This window comes from Phaethon aethereus, assembly GCF_964289735.1.
Source record: "Phaethon aethereus genome assembly, chromosome: 1".
NCBI lineage: Eukaryota > Metazoa > Chordata > Aves > Phaethontiformes > Phaethontidae > Phaethon > Phaethon aethereus.
The window spans coordinates 46,857,393-46,878,524 of NC_138575.1; the positions used below are offsets into that span (position 1 = coordinate 46,857,393).

At 38.1% G+C, this 21,132-nt stretch overlaps 1 protein-coding gene across 1 annotated transcript in view; it reads left to right on the top strand.

Annotated features, from left to right (window-relative positions):
• Positions 1-21,132, top strand: part of TMTC2 (transmembrane O-mannosyltransferase targeting cadherins 2) — a gene marked incomplete at its 3' end in the record, with an annotated part of 256,393 nt that overhangs the window by 132,866 nt on the left and 102,395 nt on the right. The window contains exon 3 of the mRNA XM_082014037.1: positions 19,053-19,881. Coding sequence (XP_081870163.1) covers positions 19,053-19,881 — 829 coding nt within the window. The remainder of the gene's footprint in view (positions 1-19,052; positions 19,882-21,132) is intronic.

Consider the following 21,132-nt stretch of genomic DNA (forward strand, 5'->3'; position numbering starts at 1 on the left):
TTACATTTTTAACATTTCTCACATAAAGACATCAAAGCTCAAGTATTTCAAGAGAAACCCAAGTTTTTTGTGCTTCAACACATTGATGGATCTGACACGAAAACAATGTGCCACTGCTGCATTTGTTTTTTACTGAAGAAAGGATATTTGCAGGAAAAAAATAGTTGTGTAGTGATGCAAGTTACCTTGAGCGTTAGCTAGATGGCACTGAAACACGCTTATGCTGCTGTATTAAAGTGACTTGTTTGGAGCACAGTCTTTGGTAAATGAAGTTTCAGGGATAAAATATCTCCTAGCTGCTTCTTTTCCTTACATATATATCTGTAAGACTTCATGTGTATGTATTTTTCTTTAAATCATGCTCCTGATTTTGCAAACCTTTTTATATCAACTAATTATGTTGTCACAGAAAGGCAACATGAGATAAACAATTATGGAATTTTAATAAGCCATATTACATTTTTGGATTTTTATTTATTTTCAGAATTTTAAAGTCCATATTTTAGCATACAAAGGATACCATTTTCTTTCTCACTGATCTGTAAAATAACCTTTTCCAGGCTACAGCTACAGAAGGACAGCATGCTTAGCGTTAATGACATTTTAAAATGCAAATTCTGCATGGATTGCAATTGTGGGATAAAAGAGAAAAATTACTCTCTAAGAAGTTAGCAAGTGTTCCAGCAAGACTAGCTGCATCATCAGGAAAGGTTAGAGACTACCCTGCTGGGGGTCCACTGCTGTCTGGCTTTGTAAATGGTTAGGAAATACTCAAAAGACAGGTGAGTGGGCATAAAATACTGCTTTTGGATAGCTTCACGGTAAAAATGAACAAATTGTAGCATTCAAAAAGCAAAGCTCAAGCACTTTTTCCTCATCTGTGTTCCTTTCCAGGAAAGAACTTGGTTCCTGCAAAATCCTTAGGCATCCTGCATTATTCTCATCCACAGTGACCTGAAGAACCTTAATGCACATTTCTGCTGTCTCACCATCTACTTCCTCATCAAGCTGCTGCTGTTGTTACTCTCACATTTTTAGGACTAATCCTCTGATACGCTGAACCACTTGTAAACAAACAGACATTTACTTAAAGATCTTTCTAGTTGTACTTTTTAAAATTTACTTTTGTGAAGTTAGATTCTACACATCCAAATCGGTTATTGGGTTACTGTCCTCAAAGGAAATGATTAAAAAGCAATAATTGAAACTGGTGGGGAAGTGGCAGGTCATGAGAAAGTGTACTTAACATCCTACACACTCACATTGCAGCCCTGGGCTGGAGGAAACCTCTGCAGGATTGTACCCTAGCTTAGATCCCAGGCAAAGACAGCCCAGCTTTCTGGGCTCTCTTGTTACTCTCTTGACTACCCAATGTGGAGCCAACTTTCCTCCTAGGTTAGTTTTGCCCTTGACCTTTGAGAAATGCTAGATTTTTGCTGGTAGTTGCAAAATGCTGTATGTTGATGTTTTCCATTTGAAAAATAAAAGTTAATGCAAAAAGAAGTTGCCCTTTTATTCAATAAGGTTTCTTTCTGTCAGGATCAGTAACATTTTTTAGAGCAAAGGCAAACCTCTGTATGCAAAGAATTAATTTATTGACAGTACTTTCAAGAGATATCTTGTGCAGTTCCAATTGGTATGTCAGTTTTCTCAACATTTTAAGCCTTATGTCTTAGGCTGGTGAGGCTGTCTCAGAGCTCTGAGCTATGTCCTATCTGGACCTTTTCCTTAAAGAGACAACACCAAGAATCTTTAAAACTTTTTTTTTTTTAAAAATACAAATATTGAAATAAAGCAGAAACTCATAAAAGAGAGAGAGGATTTGCTGGGTGACATATACCCAGTCATGTTCTAAAGCAGGTTTTGTCCTTACCTACTTTTGTTGTTGCAAGGGCAAGGCATCTTATTTTTCCCTTGTTTAGATGGATCTTTGTGGTCTCCTGCAGGTCTCCAGAAAAAACTGCCTGTTGCCTCTGAGACCTAGTTCCCTACTTTTGTCAAATCTCCTGTTCTCATCCTCATGGCTTACTGCTTTTCATCTTGTCCCCTGCACTGCAGCAGCATTTCCCAGTTTGGTTCTCTCTCAGAGAGAGCTCCCTCCTCCTTCCCAACATCCTGCTTGACCCAGCCTGCAGCTGCCTGGTAAGACAAGCAGTCAGCCCAACGCTCGTCCGACAAGCCACAGCCCTTGAGCAAAACATACGCATACTGTAAACTGTGAGCAACGAATTATACACTTGTAACATCTGTCCCTGTGAGAATCTCGGCTTTCATGGAAAAAAAAAAAAGCCCAAACCAATATACATAGTCCTCATGGTTTTGGCCAGTGCTTAAGAATGTAAACCTTTTTAATCTGGGATTTCAGAAAGCAAATAACACAAACTAAAACGAAGTGGGTTTTCTAGCCTTCCAGTTATTTCTATGATAAGATTCAAAGGCTGACTGGGGGTTTGACAGGAGTGAGGTCAGCCCCAGCTGTTAACATTCTTTTCTGAGGGCGGTCTGTTGCAGGCGTTAGGAGGTGTTCTTCATAATTTAACTGCTGGCTTAAACTCCCCTTCATTTATGCTTGTAGTATGTGGAAAGTATGTAAATCTTTCAGACCAGCGCTTGGGCCAAGATGCAAAGAAGAACGTAGGGGCACAGTTGATTCCAAATTATCACATTTACCCAAGTCCAAAGGGTGGATCTTCAGGTCCTGTTCATCTGTCACCTGCAATGGAACAGGGTCCCTAGACACCATCATTAAGTCCTTAAGCAGCTGCTTTTAGGCATGCACTGACAAGTTTATGTGCAGAGCACTTGTAAAGCCTATCCAGGTCTGCATATACCACCCACCTTTACTTCTTGTGCTCTAGCACACTAGGGCTGCCATATGCACTATGAGCTCTGAGCAATGAGTATGTGCTCAAATAGATACTAATTTAATTACTTATACAATGAGAAACCAGAGCTCAGGTCTCCTCCAAAACAAAGGACTCAAGTCATGCGTACTCACGCTTGTTGTTGTCAGCTGGGAACCTAATAATTGTGTTGCATGCAGAATTGATCAACTTTGAGAAAAGAAAACAATAGTCTGAGGAAGACAATAGCTGTATAGTCTGGGGTCTGTCATCATGAATACAGATTGAAATACAGAAATCCTAGTTTTCTCTTGAAAGTCAGGACATCTCCATGATTCTGGAAAGTCACTGAGAAAAAGGAAGGAAAATACATTGTTCTCTAAAAAGAGGTCCAAATGCCTAGTTCTTCCATTTGTGACTTCGAGACTGGAGTAAGGTTTCTAAGAAACTAAATTTGGCCTCTTTTAGAGGCTAGCCTAGACATAACTTCGCCTAGAGTGTTTGATTCTTGGAATCCATGCTTAAGCCATTTCACTTTGAAACTTTTAAGATGTTGATGCTTGCAAGCTGGTAGGTGATTAAAAATGGAGTCACTGGAGTTTTCAGCATTGTGATGTTTTTGTAATTTTCATCATTTTACTATTAGAAACATTAATCTTGGAAATTGCCTCGAACAAACAACCCAGCAATACTGAAACAGTTTGTTTCAGAGAAGTACAAATACCACTACAGGGTAGTCTTTACAGTTTAGTTCATATTTAGGCATGTTGTGGAAGTTCTGATTTTTAGTAACTGGAAGAATGTCAAGGTCCCTTCAGAGGAACTTCTGAAAAATTTAGCAGTTATTTTGGTTAATAATTTTTATGTTCTTGTGCAGATAAGAAGGAATTTTAATGAAACTTGGAGGTATGTAATTTAAAAATGTTAGCCTTTTCGGTCGAATTTTTCATCATTGAAATGAATATTGCTAGCCAGATAAATCCATAATGCGTGAGTACTCCTAGTCTTTAAAGGTTATCCTCATTTTTTCTCTAAGCAAGGTCAAGGAATGTATTTGCTGCATTGATTGGCAAAGTTGAGAAGTGCGTAAATGATTAACAACTTCTGACTTTTCTGCAGCCTAGCTGCTCTCTGGAAAATCAATTGAGCATGGTCAGTCCCTTTCTGTGATATCTTAGAATGCATAATGCTAAAAAATGCCAGGTAGCCTGCCATGCTGATTCCTCCTGAGTCAGAATTCTATGTGGAAAAGGAAGTTTAGCATTCATTACATGGAAATTAGTCATGTCCTCATTAGGCAACTGGAAAAAAAAAGAACAGAATATGAACTCTTGACACGCCAAAGGGTGTATTTGCCACAGTGTTTGTCCCAGCCACAGAGGGAGGTATATATTTAAAAAGAAAAATAAGTATATATACACACACACTGTTGTCTAGGAGTCTTGGCACTTTAGTACAAGCTGTAGTAGTCTTCTTTAAGTTTTTTTTCCCTTTGTTCCCCCTAGATCTCCTGTAGTCTCCTCTGGAACCAGTTTTTTAGTGACTGCTCAGGTTTATAGTTTGGTAGGTGGAGAGGAGCTGGCTGCGCAGCTGGCAGTAGGAGAATCTCATCATGTTAAGTGCTGCGGTTACTTCTGTTGCACCCACTCAGGATAGGCAAAGTTTGGGTCCATTTTAGAAGACTGAGACCTAGCCAAATTGGAATTGCTGGCAATCACTCTGATAGCAGATATTTGCATGTTTAAAGACAAGGAGAGGGGAGAAAACAGAAGGAAGAAGGGTCACAGAAGAGATTCTCAAACCAAGAAGGTTGTCTTACTGTTTTTGTTCTCATGTTCAAATTTATTTTAGTCTCTTTTCCTTTATTTTGTGATTTATTTTAAATAGCTCCACTGTTGAAGATTTTTGTGTACCCTTCTGCTCCACCCCCCATTTTTTTCAAATGCATACGTTTCTCTGTGGGAAAGGAGAGGATAAGAACTTGAATTTCTTATTGTTTTAACCCATTACTGTTCTCCTTTATGTGTGTGTTGTTGCTCCTTTCTTCTCTTGGTTTCTGATCTTTATTTCTCTCTTTTAAATTATTGTTTTCTCTTATTTGTGACACTTTGTTCCTTTTCCATCCTATTTATACCCTTTTATTCCATGTCTTCCCCTCACTAAAGCAAAAACAAGCTGTCTGAAATTTCCCCGTTCATCATTATTTTATTTTAAAGAAAAGAAGATTCTGGGATTATTTTGGCCATTCCTGTGTGAGGCGAGAAGATAGAAGTGCTGTGTATTAAGAAGAGACCAAATTCCTAGTGTCTTTCAGTTGCATTGTGCTAAAAGCCTCGTTTCTGCTTTGCATACTTTACCTGAAAACTATGCAATGATGAAGAAACTTTTTTTTTGTAGCTAAAATTGCTTTCACTTCTCTAGACTTTTTTTCTTCCTTAATAGCAAACAGCACTAGTATAATTGGCACTGTAATGGTAAAAAATATAACAAACTTTATTGGAAGGGGATAATATATTTTGTTAGACTAGCTGTCTATTTCTGTCTTTTTTTCCCATTAGATGTATTTTTTCTAGCTATGCTGCTTGCTTTAATAAAAGATACTATCTCTCCCTTCATACCTCACCTCACTCATATGTAAGAACAGTAAGTCTCTCGCCTTTTGTCTTAGTGAGATTCTGGCAAACAAAGTAACTGATGATGGTTCAAAACTGATTATTTCAAATCAATTTCTTTGTAGTAGAGTAGTAGCTGAAATTGTCAGCTAAAGGCTAAAACCTCAATTTAGCTGGACTTCCTCTGTATCTCTCTATCTGAATATGTAAATCATAAAATTCTGGAAGCAGTGGTAGATGATACTGTACTTGGTCTTCCAAAGACGTAGTTTTGGCTTTTATTAGATTTTACAAGACACTAGGCATAAAGGTGGACATCACCATTTCCAAAGGCAGCATTGCATTTCAGTGTAGTATGTGGCAGAAGCAAACACTCAAACAGAGTTAAGGGTGAAGAAAGATGAAAATAAAACAATTGAAAGCTATTACTTTTGTTAAATATATGTGCAGCAGAAGCAAGTTAGAAGAAAATTTCCAGATCTCCCATTAAAAGTGATGTACTATTAAAAAATAAATTAAAATTAAACTAAAAAAAAAATTTTAAAATGTACTATTACTGCATGTAGTGCTTAATTATTTGTTAATTAATTGACACATATGAAAGAGCAGAACCTTCTTGTGTGCCATAGAAAAACATCGTTACAAACTCCTGCTACTTTTACAAATATACATATGAATTCAGAGGCAGTAGGGAAGGATTAGAGCAAAAGGAGACAGAAGGTGGTGAAGCAATCTGCTTAACATAATTCAGCATATCTGTGTCAGAATTGGTGACAGAAGCAGCATCTTGATCTTGTATCAGGTGCATTTGCATGCATACTTGTAGCAAAATGTTGGAAGAATCTCCGCTTTTTGGAGCTATTTGAGGATAGCTGTTCCGTCCATGAAGGAGAGAGAGGGAAGGTTCAAAAGGGAATCTTAAGGTGCTTTTGACACGAGAATGATGAGCTGATGGTGGCTCTGTGGGTAGGGCAGGTGGTTTGAAGCACAGACAAAACATTAGCAGTGAAGTTCATCTTACTCTCTGAAGATTATCAAGGAGCTGAAGATGTGCTTACTTCCAAGGGACAAGGAAATAGATCACACAACTTTCTGCAAGACCGAGGAGTTTGGACCTTTACAAGCATGACGTCTGGGTAACTTATGTACTGACCTTGAAAACAAGCAGCTTGTGTAGAATGCTTATTCTTAAGACTGCCAGGTGGGAGGGAATTTTGTGGCCATGTAATCCTTCTTTGTACATGATGGCTCAAGGACTTCTTGTTTTAATGTAAGTTATGTATTTTATGTTTAGTGGAACTTTGTTTTTTTTCAAGACTTAGAAAAATGAAATGTTACTACTTATGTATAATAGTTGTAACTGCTCTCCTATAAGTATTACCATTACGAGTCTCAGTTTGCTGAAGAAGCGGGGGGGGGGGGGTGGGGTGTGTGTGTTGCTACAATGCACGTCAAGAGTGCAGCTCTCCTAGTGATATTCTTGGAAGTCATGGTTTGATAGACATCTTTGGTAGCAGTCATGTCTTAACGAAGTTGCACCGCTTCCTTCAGCTTTCCACCCCCGTACGCTCTTCACTCTGTTGGGCTGACACAATGTCACTTTGTGCAAGGAACTGATCACCCTGAAAACAATAGAAAATAAATAAACAAAAAATTCCTAAAACATCATTGCTGTCCAAATTCTCATATTGTGAAGAAGCCACAGTCTAAATTTACTAGTTAGAAAATAAATGTGATTTCAGTCAGTTATGCCTGCATTTTGATTTTAAAAATTCCAGCTTACTCTGCTCCGGTGTCTTCTCCCCACCTTCCCCCACCATCCTTCATTAGCAAACTCAGTAATGTCATCTGAAAGCCAGGTGATTAATTTCTAGCACGCAAAGGCCTTATGTCCCCATCTCACGCGTGAAGACTATGGCATATGGGTTACTGAAATTTATTTTTTTTTAAATCGTAATTGTGGCCTGGATGTAGCTTTGATCTGGACTTGGATTAAGGGGAGGACGACTCGGGTTTGCGTGTAATTGGATTTGAGCCATCAGCAGGCTTAGCGCTCCGCTGCATGGGAGGGTGCAGGTAACTGTCGCAGGCGTCTGCTGGACTGGTTGAGGGAAGTTCTGTCTCTGCTCTTCTGTCGTTGCTTTGCCAGACGGCGTCTGCTTCAGGGCACGATTTTTTCCTGTTTGCGCTATGGAGTGCCTGACCTTAGGCAACCTAGTTTAGTTCACTAAACCTTGCTAACGTTTTCATACTGAATTATGTCTATCTGCTAATCTCTGCAAATCTGTGCTTTACATTTGAGAGCGCTTATTAAAAACAGGCCAAAAGCTCAAAATAGGAACAACTTTGAGGATTTTTATTTTGACGGTTTTACTGTAGCAGAAACGTTCAGTGATGTGGGTGTCTGCATAATGTAACACATCCTCTTCCAAATCCTGCCTTTTTTGAATTCTCGAAGAAATCCCACACTCATTAAATAGCTTTCTATTATGATAACTTGGAGAGAGAACTACTGTACTTCGGCCTTCCCACTGAGTGAAGTCTCATTATAAATCATCTCTTTATGGCTCCAAAATGCTGCGCTTCCAAACTTCACTCATTAGTGAGACCGGGATGAATTTCATAATGGCTGGCTGTTTGTGCCGGAGCCCTGCTCGGGGAAGACTCTTGCTTTTACTTCCTCGGTGCTTGAAGCACGTTTGCGAGGCAGTGGGCCTGCAAACCAGGAATTAATAAGGAAGGCTGTGTGTATGTGTGTGTGTGTGTGTGTGTGTGTGTGTGTGTGACTATGGATGAGTATGTGCAGGCGAAAATGATTTCCATTTGCACTGTTTTTATTTCTTCCTCCTTTGTTTTGTCCAGGAAGCTGAGAAGCTTATTTAAAACAAATGTTTTGATAAAAATACTGAACGTATTTAACAAAAAATAAATTTTTTAGTTTCTTCTAAAAGAATATATGTTTTTTCTTTTCCTTCAGAGGAGCTGGGTTGTTTTACAGCTAAACTGACTTGACCACAGAACATTGCCTAGTGGGTAATATTAAAAATCTTATTTTAAGCTAAACAAGGTAACTGTGCAGGCCTTCAAGTTTAATGTAATCGGTTAAGAGGCTTCAGCATACCTCTTACAGTACCAGCAATTGACCTCTTTTAAGTACTTCACCCCTTAATAGTTTGGTGAGAAGTATCTTGGTATGGGTTCACAGGATACTGCTAACTGCCTCATTTCTTTACATTAGCTTAATGGAGAGTAGTGAGTCACCATGTCAGTTATAATCCCATGATATGAAGTAAATTTTGTCATCCATATTCTGCTTCACCATTTTTCATCTCTCTTTATTTGTATTATTAAGGATTTGGTTTTGCATTACTAAGGTCAGTAATTGCTTTACCTTTAACTCTGTCTCTGGATCAGACCCTGGTAATACAATTCGTGTTTTTAAAAGGGCTTTGCTTAAATATCCTTTTAAATACCCCTTAAAAAGGTATGTAGACTAAGAGTAGAAAAAATCAACACTAATATTTATAGAAAATTATTTTCTTCATATTTCATGTGTGGGGAAACAAGGCAGAGGATCCCATTCAAGGTATTCTGTTATTTTTATCAAATATACTTTTGAGGAAGTTTTCAGTTGAAATGTTTGCAATTGTTATTACTGGCTAAGTATTCTTATATTTGTGCATTTCTATTCATGTGATATCTTTGCAACACTCTTTGCTGTCATTGGGTAGTCATTAATTAAGTAGCTAGCCAGTGCTATTTGCTGCAAAAAGTTTAATTTGTTCTCTCTATTCATTTTCTAATAGGTATTCATTCCCATTTCTATTTAGTGTATTCAATAGGGAATGGATACAAAAAACTTCCCCAGTAATTAACATAGGACATAGCAAGCTCTCTCCAAATTAGACTTTGAGCATAACCGATTCTATAAGAGACTAACTTTGATCTAATGAAAAAGAGGAACAAATGAAATTGTTATTAAAATGATAATTTTCTCAGTCTTGCTTCTCTGAGATCACAGTACTTACTGGTCAGGTCTTACAAAGGTTATTCATTTAATTGCTTTTATAAGTTCTTTTTCCCCCCCTTCAATGTGTTATTCTTCAAACATCTAAGCATATCTTTCTAGAATTTCATTGCCAGTGGTTCACAGCCACATGGTTCGCTACCTGGGAGACAAGACTAGATTAGATGATAAAGGAAGCATATAAATGTTCTTCAGACTATTTGTTTTGACTAGAAGTATGAGAGGAGTTCCTGTCAATATGCTTGGAAACCAAACTTTTCATCAGTGGTGGTGACTTACTGTTTGTTAACAACCTCTTTGAATTACCTTTCATCTGCTGTTGGCAGTGACTTTGAATCTCGAAGGTACATAGTTCTCACTGCAAGTCACTTTTCTGAAGGCTTTAGAATCATTTAGGTTGGAAAAGACCTTTAAGATCATGGAGTCCAACCATTAACTTAACACTGCCAAGTCCCACTCAACCATGTCCATAAGTGCCACACCTACACATTTTTTTAAATACCTCCAGGGATGGTCACTCAACCACTTCCACTTCCCTGGGCAGGCTGTTCCAGTGCTTGATAACCCTTTTGGTGAAAAAATTTTTCCTAATACCCAACCTAAACCTCCCCTGGCACAACTTGAGGCCGTTTCCTCTTGTCCTATCACTTGTTACCTGGGAGAAGAGATGGACACCCTCCTTCACTACAACCTCCTTTTAGTTAGTGGTAAGCACTACTTTCTGAGACTGATAGTCATTGCTGCATTGCCTTTAGCTGCTCCAGTTCTTTGTGGTTCCCGTTGTTTGAAACGTGATGCTATTGTAGCATAGAATAAGTAGAAATTATACAGAGATTGCGTCCAAACTATAAGAGACATCCTTTAGGCTGTTACCTATAATAAGCGCTGCATCTGAAATAAATGACTAGTAAGTGGCTGATAGTGTGAAATTTATTACTACTTCTAAAGGTACTGACTTCAAACATAACAGTTGCGCTACTTCTGACTGTCTTTTGGCTGTCCTCTTGTACCACCTCAGAAATAAAAATATTTCATGGGTGGGTGGGTGTAGAAGCGGGGGGTTGGATTTTTTTTAATGTTTTTTTTAGTCACAACATAGCCTGTGTTCAGTTTTTCACACAAATAGGTTCTGAGTCACTTAACAAATTAACAAATTCTTTTCCCTATCTTGCTGAATGAGTAGTATCTGAAAATAAAATACCTGCACCAAAATCAGCTTTAAGTGTCCTTTTTTTCAAAGTAAATCAGTGACTACTTGTATGATCGTAAATGAGCCTTTCTTGATAATATAAAGCACCTTCTGAGTTGATAAGCAGGTTCTGTATTTCACATGGACTTTCACTATTATCTGTGTTTCTCTTCGAAAATATTGTAGGTGTTTAAGCTTTACTAGAAGAATTACAATTAAGTGCTCAAGTTTGTCATATATTTTCTTTGTTATGAATATAGTTTCAAGATAACTTTGCTTCTTGTTCTTTTGCTATATTTTAATGGTACAAACAAGACACCTCAAATTTTTAATTAGCAAAGAGAAAAACAAACAAACACATAAGATGCTGCTTGTTGTCCATTGTAGAAACTGACTTTTGGAGCTCAATGGGCTCCCAGCTGATGGATTTCTGTTACACCTAGATAGGGTGTTCTGTCGAAACTAGAGCCAACGTGCTATTTATCCCATGTACAGAAATCGGTAATTGATTACTTCCTTCTACTGGATTAAGTTGCTTAGTCATTACCAGAGGCTTAATCTGGGATTAAATGACATCTTTGCTCATAAAATCCATTTCTATTTGCACTAGTCAGTTAAAAAGTATGTGTCTATTTACATTCTTATAGTGTATGTTTGTCTCCCACTGCATATTAAACTAGCTCTTAGGCTTTAATTTTCCTTTATTGCCATCCTGTTAGCATAGGAAACATGTGAAATGTGCCATAATAATTTTTGGCATTAGGTTCATAGGTAGGATCACAGTAGGTGCTCTAAGAGCCTACTTTGCTTTCTTTTTTCTTAAGCATGCCTGTACATTTTACAGAAGAGCAGAACAAACTTCCTCTAGAAGAAAAAATGCATAACCATCCCTTCAGGTGAGCAGGGCTTTAATAAGTTGCCAACACTTCGTACAGGATGAGTAGTTTGAAAGCATTGTCAGGTCAGATTTATTTAATACGGTGTAGGAGATACAAATGACACAGCAGGTACGGCCTTTGCCTTCCCAGTAGGAATTGGACAAAGCTTCAGTTCTCCTCAGGGCTCTGCAGGCCTGCCCATCAAGCTGCTCCAGCATAGCGGGGAGCCGTGCTGCCCGTCTGAGCCGTGCCACTCGTCTGTGAGACCGTCCTGCTTCCTTCTAGGGCACATGGCAGAGGCGAACTGGTGCTGTTTTACCCTAAATGCGCTGTACAATTTTCCCTTGGTTCCCTTTGAACTTCTATGAATTGCTCTGTCACATTGTGTGGTTGTGCATGCCAGTTGGATTTCTGAGCATGTTGATAAAAAAAAGGTCTTAAAAATTTCAAGCATGTTTTGTGTCTCATTTTGTATGTTGTTAGCTTTTTGCAGAGTCTTAGTTGGGTTATTTACTTTTTTACTTCTTTTTTATGTCTTGTATGTTATCAAGAAGTTATAACGTTATAGTGCTGACTTTTTGAGTCAATATTGCTGTTAGCATTCTCACTGGGTGAGTTTGAAATGTAGCCGTTAACTGCTGTAAATTGCTGACATCAATGGGACTATTCTACCAACTAGAAATCTTGAATTATTATTATTATTTTTATAGCAAATAAAAACCAATATTTACATTGTTTGATGTTGCACTAAAGCTCTTAACACAAAATATCTGTCTTTTTGTGTATTTTATTTTTTATTTTTGCAACATCATGGATGCATATATCTGAGGGTAGAAGGATGCTTATGGAGAAGACAAGGAGGGCAGAAGAGGCAATGTAGCAAGAAAAAGTGTAGCTTTTAAATTATGATGGCCAGATTAGAAATAATTCATTGACTCTCCCAGATTGTTTTTAGTAATCTTTTCTTTGCAGTTATTTTTTAAACTTTGCAGAAGCATTTGTACACAGTTTTAAGAAAGTGTGATGGAATAAATGTCTTAAGGGCAGAGATGGGCAGCAATCATCTTTAAATTGATGGATGAAGACTGCAAACCATCAGTATATATGATTGAGGGTTTTTGTATTAGAGAAAATGGTATGGATTTGCATTTGCAACAGTTGAGGAAAGAAAAAAAGAAGTGTTAGTTTGTAAGAGGTGGATTTTAGAAATGCTCAGGAGATGGGGGAACAAAATGTGAGGATCATCTTAACTGACATTTTGCCTGAGTTGGAGGGAAGCGAAGCAAATGTTAAGACAAAGTAGGATTGCAGGGAGCTCTAGTACTTAATGCAGAAGTGACCAGAGCATGGATGGGTTATACTTGTAAAGGTCACGAAGAGAAAATGTTTCTAGAAAAAAGCATGCCTCTTGTCTGTGGGAGCGCTGACGATACTGAATCCTTCTTTCTTGAACTGAAGCTTATTATTCTTATCCTTTGGACATGGATATAGATAACAGATTATTCCTTTCCTGTTTGCAGCAATCATTTATATACTAGAAGGCAGCTGTCATGTCTAAACAGCTTATGTTCTTAATTTTTTCCTCATGGAACATGTTTTTCTAGATCCCTAATCAGTCTCATTCCCCTCTTCTTATGTCTCTTCAGTTCCTTCACTTATTTCTGAAAGTTCTGTGCTGGAACCAGACACTTTTAGCATTTAATAGTATTTTTAGTAGTGAGAAGAGTGGAAAGATTACTTCACATATCTGGAAGTGTGTGCTTTCATCTGTAGTCTCAGTACAGTGTTTACCTTTTTAGCAGTGGTTTAAGAGAGTTACTTGTGATCTGTGATAATATCTGATGCTTCTCTGAAGATGAGCCAACTACTTGTTCCACACTTCATACTTGTGTAGTTTTAAGCAGAGTTGCCCCTACCTTTTATATGGGATTATTTTTCTGAACATTTCTGTTTTTTCAAGATCATTTTTGAATTCCAGTTCTGCCTTCCAACATATTTGCATGTTCCGTGACCTCTCAGCATTTTGGCTGGTGCAGAAAGTGCAGCACCCTTCCTTCACTGCAAAACCTGTCGAATGAAGCGATGCTTGTTAAATAAAATGCGGGTATGACTGTTGGACTACCTATCCACCTATCCACCTGTGTGCTGGTAACAGTAGTGCTGGACAGCATTCCTGAGCAGTCTGGGAGTTCGGGAATGTCTTTTTGGTCCCAGTGGGCTTCTAAGCTGTTGCGTTAAGTTCTTGCTGCTGCTGATAGGTGGATGAACCTGGGGTGGATATCCATAGCGTCACCATTGTCACGCTGCATTTGGCTGTGTAGATTTATCCTCAGAGAGAACCTTCTCTGTTGCACTGATCGTGTTCACAGATCTATCACGCTAATGTGGTCCCTTCTGCTCTTGCAATGATTCATACAGTTGCTGCTCTTAATGCAATTTATCTTTCACCCTGTAGTCCTTATAAATTTTTTTTCAGCTGAGAAGTTAGAAGTTTTGTGGTTTCTTTAATTTAAAGATTCATGTTAAAGAATGAAAGATTTTAGAGGAAGACTTAGGGCAATTTTATATTATATAAATTATATCGAGTATATAAATTAAATCGAGTATTTATAACTCGATTTAAATTCTAGTTAAGGCACGTCAACAGCAACAAGGACTGCTTAGCTTGTGCTGCTTGCTAATTACAATGTACAATATGTACACATAATCTTCAGGTGTTTTACAAAGGCACTGATTTCCTTGTTGAGGAAGAATTGTGTAGATTCAGAACAGTAGAAGTAAATGTCATTTGGTATGTACAGTTGGTCACAACATTGGGTAAGCTGTGGACAGATTTCCAACTCAGAGTTAAAACAGACCTTTAGGCCAGCTGTTGTTGTATCACCAATGTAAATGAATAAACCTCATGTAGTGGGTCATGCGAGCAGGGACCAATGGGGCAGGTGGAGAGGGAGTGGTAGAGGCCACTTCCAGCTGAGTACTACAGCCCAGCAGGGGTTGTGGCAAATAGCTTTGTCCCTGGTGTGGATACGTTTTAAACTCTCGTTCAACTCAAATGCGGCTGAGCTGTGATCTGGGAGCCTCTACCTATCGTGGAAACAAGATACTGTCAGTCTAGTGATTTGGCAGCATGTTGCTGCTTCAGGAAGCCCCAGTTCTCAAGCCAGTATATTTTCAAGGAGTTGGAAAAGAAACTCCTGAGCATAATGCCTGGTGACTTAACCACTTTATTTTTTGCATTTCCTGAGTTCTAAAAATAGCATTTTGTGTGTGGTTAGCCCTGGTGATTTTGATATCTGGACTGTCTTGACCATGTGCCGTATTTAATGCTGCTTTGTGAAATGGACAAGGTGAGGTTAAAAGAATAGTGTCTTTTGAAAATGCTTTGGATACAGCTTAGGTGATGACTGAGCTTTGGCAGGGGCTACCCAATCAAGAAATCTGCTGCAGTGCCTTATTTAAGAGCAGTATAATGGAGTGAGGAATTAGGATTTAATGCAAGGGAAATGTGCAATGTGGGTGGGTCATGCAGATGGATTTTGGTAGGGAGATGAAAAAAGCTTCTGCAGTCACAAACACTAAAATTGCAGTGGTGGTACTTGACTGTTAGCAGGCAGGAGAGATGTTAAATCTGATCTAAATCAGTGCTCATTTTTTCCCCAGATGAAAATGACTACTTATGAAAGGCTAGAGGATTTATGGGGGTGTCAAAACATATGGCAGATGGGCCGGATTAGGACTCATGAGTACAGTAATCCAAATCCTTTCTGCCAAGCATTACAGAGGATCTCTTCCTACTGCTGGGCTACACTAAATGTACACAGTCAGAGGAGCACAGGCTGTCAAGAGGCTCAGAGGAAGAGTTGCTAGTGAAAGTGCTTCTCTGAGCAGAGTTCATTCTGAAAGCACTTTCTTTGCAGGCAAAAGTCTACTGGGGAATTGATGATATTATTTTATTTTAATAAATTGCTGCAACCAGATTTTTTTTTTTTCCTTTGGTTTGCTATACAAAGCCTGGAAGAAAGTAAAGCCAAAATGTGAACTAAACCTTTCTAATTATCTCTGACTATATTATTATAGAGGGATAAAAGCTGTGCAAAAGTCATGAGTGTTGAGGGAGGAAAAAAGGACAATTAATTTGTCATTCCTCTTCTGAGCCAGCACTATCTATGTGTGATTAAAAAAAAAAAAGGAAGAAAAAAAAAAGGCATCCGGCATCCTATTTTAAATTTATGTGACTTGAAGTTTAAGTGTTAGGGACAGTTTTAGTCTTGGTTTTAGACTGAGTCCGGAGGATCTCCTCTGAAATCTGAAAATTCACAATGACTTGTCAGTCTTACACAGGTTATTGGTAGCTGTAGTTAATGTGTAGTTAATTTTAAAAAGATGTACAGCTACTGGCTTTTGAGAAGATCCATGTATGGAAGCTTCTTGGGAAGGATGCAAACCATTTGTGTCTAAGGCAACAAGAGGATACTTGCATTCTGCTCCTGTGGTCAGTTAACTAAGCTAAAGAATCCACCAGAGCTCCTTCTCTAGTTAACTAACACTGGTTATCATGCTGTAAAATACTAGTTATCTGGTGTGAAATATCACCTACTGTAGTATCTCTGAGCTCCACAAGTCAATGCTTAGACATTTCATTTGACACTGGTGTAAAATGTTTTGTAATAAAGTTCTGTTAAAGCATGAAACATAATACTGCATATAGATATGTCATGTTCTTTGTAGAACCACGAAGTGTGAGGATCTGGACTTCACAAATCTTAAATTTAAGCTTAAGAGACTGTAAATAGTTACTCCAGCAGGGAGGATGGATTAGCTCTGAGGGTACAGATTGCTTGCGTTCTAGGGCTAGGAGCAAGAGGCAAGCTTTTCATTGTTACTATTTTATGATGTATGAAGAAGGTCTGAAAGTTTTTAGCAGGTTTCTCTATTATCCATGAGGAACGGTATATCTGCTCTAGCATAGTTTTGTTGAAGAATGTGAACTTTGTCAGCATTTAATTGAAAAGCATATTTGTTAGATCTTTAGGAAAGGGAGATTTTCTGTCAGTTGTTAAGTAAGTATTAACAAAATAGCAGTCCGTGAAAACTCACTTCTCATCTGTTAATCAAGTTTCACTTGTTTAGTACTTGGGATGTCTTAATCTTTCCAGTGGTGTATAGTCTTCCAGCAAAGACCTGCTCTGAATTTCTAATTAAAACAAACAAAACCCCCCATCCTTCACTTTCCAGCCTCCTCCTAAGACACTGTAGAAGGATGTATAAAAACAGCAAAAAAGGTCACATTTAACATTTGAGAGTTGTTTATATGCATGTTTGAAGGAAATGAGTTTGAAAATAATTGAGCCCGAGGGCTGGGCAGAAGAATTTTCTTGTTGCAAAATATGACAGGAATGAAAGGACAAGTTGAACCAGGAACATAAGGTTTTACTGTGAGGGCGTACATGCAAATCCATGAAATCTGAATCGTCTTTTTATTCTAAATATAAACTTAGTTGGGACTTTTGGTGATAACCAGTTTACACAGCTTTATAACATTAAAAGCATTTAAACAGCCCTGGCAGGCAGGGATGAAACAGTACCTGAGATGAGTTGTGAAGTATTGTTCAGCTTACAAGTAAGCTGTCGGTTGTTACAGTAGGCTTTCCAGGGAATATATTGATCATGAAGTGTAGATAAGGGTTTTGACTGATTTATTACAAAAAAATTGTTGATTTCCCAGGATATAGAAATCAAAATATAATTGAGATATATATAATCAAAAAATTAATAAATCAAACTGGAATTAACATGGCAAATGAAATATGTGGTCTCAGGCTTTGCTTCATCTATAAAAAGCACCAGCATTTTTTAGGTCATTCTGATACAAGTACGTAAATATTCTCATCATAAATTTGTTTGTTCCCTACTAACACCTCCATTGAATTCTTCCATATTGTCTCAAAATTGAATGAATTAATCTAACTGCCATTGAATATTTTAATCTTCAGAAGGAGAAACTATAAAAATATGATAAGGAGTACATTTCTTTATGAGATAAGCAGATAAATTATGATGACTAGACCATGTCTTGTTACTGGAACGTCAGTAACCTGATGGTAGAAAACTAAAATGATCTAAAATGGAGCAGCACCATCATCTGTATTTCATGATATCAATGGGAGAGTCCCCACACAGAGGAGAAAAATGAGCTGTTTGAAAGAAATATGATAAAACATTCCAGTGTGAGGTCCTGTTTTTGACTAACTGAGGAAACATTGAATAACCATCCCAGGAATGTGTAGTGTGAGATGGAAAAAACCAGACTGAATAAAATAAAAGAAGATTGACAAATAATTCTTTGTAATAATGGTGGGAAATATTATCAAAGTGCTTATACTGTATCTGGAGCTATTTGGCAAATAGTTTTTCTTTTTTTTTTACATAAGACATCTGAGAAATTGAAACATAAAAATAAGCATACTTTAGCTTTTACAGATTCTTCTGCAAAGAGAGAGTAATCCAAAACAGCTTTCATTTAGGGCGCCTGTGTAATTGAGAGCAGAACTTAAGCTCATCAGTCCTAGAAATAGGTGAGAAAATCTTGCTTCCTGATTCTCATTTAGAAGTGATGTTTCTGCAAGCATTTGAATAAGTAAGCGTTTTTGGATGCAGCAGGGGGGAACCCAACAAGCAGCTCCAGCTGGCAAATATTGAATTATTCCATAAATAAGTGGAGGTTCTTTGAGTTGCTAGCATGATGACATGGGTAGGTGTAGGCAGCTGCGTGCTTCACATAATATTATTTAGATGGGTATCAAGATGTGACAGGTTTTGTAGACCACTTATTTAATATGGTGTGCTTGAATAAAAAAAACAATATATTGTCTGGCTGTGAGATGCAAAATTAAGTGGGACTTTCAGCAGTAGGCAGATCTGAAGTCTCCAAATGATCACTGTAGTTAATAGGTAGGAGGTGGAAGGCCTAAACATGGAATCTGTCTGTTTTCCTCTCTTGCCTTCTTAGAAAGTTTATTTGGTTCTCAGGTGAAATACCTTAGGAGAGACTTTAATTATGGAAAACAGAACTGGAACATGCTTTAAACTTTAAAAATAGTTAAGGCAAACTGGCCATGACCAGGAGCAAAGAAAGGATTTGGGAGGTTATGTAGGAACCATTGTAAGGTTCCAAAAATGCCTCTAAATTAAAGAGTTTTCAAAGAGTTACACAACTAAATCTTAAGCAAGGACTGACATCCCTAAGATCTCTAAATGCTTGACTCTGATACAGGCTTGATATAGCTTAAATGAAAGAGTCTGTTCCTTTAGTCTATGGTCAACATCATACCCCAACATTTTGTGACCCAAATTGCAGAGACCAAGATCTATAGTGCTTGTTTCCATTACCAAAAGAAAAAAAAGTTGTATCAGGTATTTCTCGGTTTCTTTTGTTTATAATTTACAGAATTAAACACTTGGTGTTGATTTATACTGATGATATTTTTTTTTTTCTTTCAGCGAAAGAATTTGACTCTCTTCTTCAGCATTGGTTTATTGACCTCCTGGGGGACTGCACTGCTGGGTGTCCGCTTATACTGGATGGGCAACAAGCCCCCAAGTTTTTCCAATTCAGACAATCCAGCAGCTGACTCGGACAGTTTTCTCACACGTACGCTGACCTTCTTTTACCTGCCAACTAAGAACCTCTGGCTGTTGCTGTGCCCAGACACCCTCAGCTTTGACTGGTCTATGGATGCTGTGCCTCTTCTGAAAGCAGTCAGCGACTGGAGGAATCTACACACTGTGGCCTTCTATGCTGGACTCCTCCTCCTTGCCTACTTTAGCTTGAAGGGCTCTGGTAATGAGAGAGAATGCAACGGGAGAACTGTAATGAACGGCAAGCAGAATGCTAATGGGCATAGCTGCCACTCAGAGATGGAGTACAAGACACTGGAGGTGAAGTCAAGCTTTGCATCAAAAGAAGAGAATGGTATAAAAAAACACGAAATGCAGAAACTGCAGCTTCCTTCAACTGAGAACATTGTCATTCTGTCTCTGTCTTTGTTAATAGTGCCCTTTGTTCCTGCCACAAACCTATTTTTCTATGTTGGCTTTGTAATAGCAGAGCGTGTGCTGTATGTTCCTAGTATGGGCTTCTGCCTGCTGGTTACAGTAGGTGTCAGGGCCCTTTATGTCAAAGCCCAAAAGCGCTTTCTGAAGAACTTGGTTTTTTGTTCCACTGCTGCATTAATTGTTTTCTATGGACTCAAGACTGTTGTCAGAAATGGAGACTGGCAGAATGAGGAGATGCTGTATAGGTCAGGGATAAAAGTAAACCCTGCTAAAGGTAATTTTTGCTCTTTATGGTGAATGTTTTATTTATTCCTGTCTGTCTTTGCATTGTCTGATTTTATCAACTATATCTAAAGGGAATACGTCAGGAAATGCCCTTTTAAGTTGCAGTAGTGTGTACATTACTAAAAAATGTGGAAAAGCAGGAATGTATTTTGATTAGGTGTTACAGGTTTGTCATTAATACGGAGAAAATGAGAACCCAAGGTAAGAGGATACTTTTTCATTGATCTTAGTTCTGTATTTTGGAATCGGAGATGCATTATTAGTATTACAGACCGCACCCTGGTAATTTTCCATTTGGAATCTGGTATCTGTCATGCTAATGAAGTTTTTTCATATGTTCACTGAATGTTCTGCTCTCTATGACTTGAAAATATAAGAAATAGTAAAGGACAGCATCAGGGAGGTGCTGGGTTTTTTATTTAATCTGATGCAAATAACGTCAATACTACATAATAAAAATGAGGAAATGAGATCACATTATTCAGACTAGCAAATTACTGTAGTTCTTCCTGCATACAAGTACTGTAAGGAGTTATTGTCAAACACGTATGCCTTCATGTTAATATATAAATGTCAGCTACTCATAACATTGCCCAGTTACTTCTCTCAAAGGTTGTATCTATGCCGTAATGAAATGTGACTACAGCTAGTGTAAACACATCCAAACAGGCAGTAAACTGGCTAGTGTAGGGATCAGTAACAATGTTTAGCTGTGGCTCTGTGGTTTCAGCATATACCGCAGATCCAGCTGGGATCCTGAACTCCAAGCTGCCTGGCTGTACTACTCTTGGCATGTGAGTAAGTTTATATGAGAATGGTCAAAATGTGAGTAAGTTTATATGAGAATGGTCAAAATACCACCTGTGAGCGCAATGTAGGCATTGACTAAGACTTCGTTATTCACAATTCATCAGTGAGAAGGGATGACTTGATTGCTTTGCCTTTCTGTGAAAGAAAAATTTGACAGTGCTTGAACATATTGCACTTGAGTTTTTCCAGTTCTCTCCTCAGAAGCCCATTATATGGTGCAAAGTCATCTGCTGATAGAGGTGTGCTTCTTGGTTAGACAGTTACCATGCCATAGTCTAAAAGCTGTGATAGTAAGAGGCAAATGCAGGTGTTACTGTGAGCTCATAGGGAGTGAAAAAGTAGATTTGGCAGATAAGATGCCTTGTAAAGCAGCATTATAGTAGCTTGTCCGTTGTCAGTCTGATTTTGTAACTCCTCTTCATATGCTTTA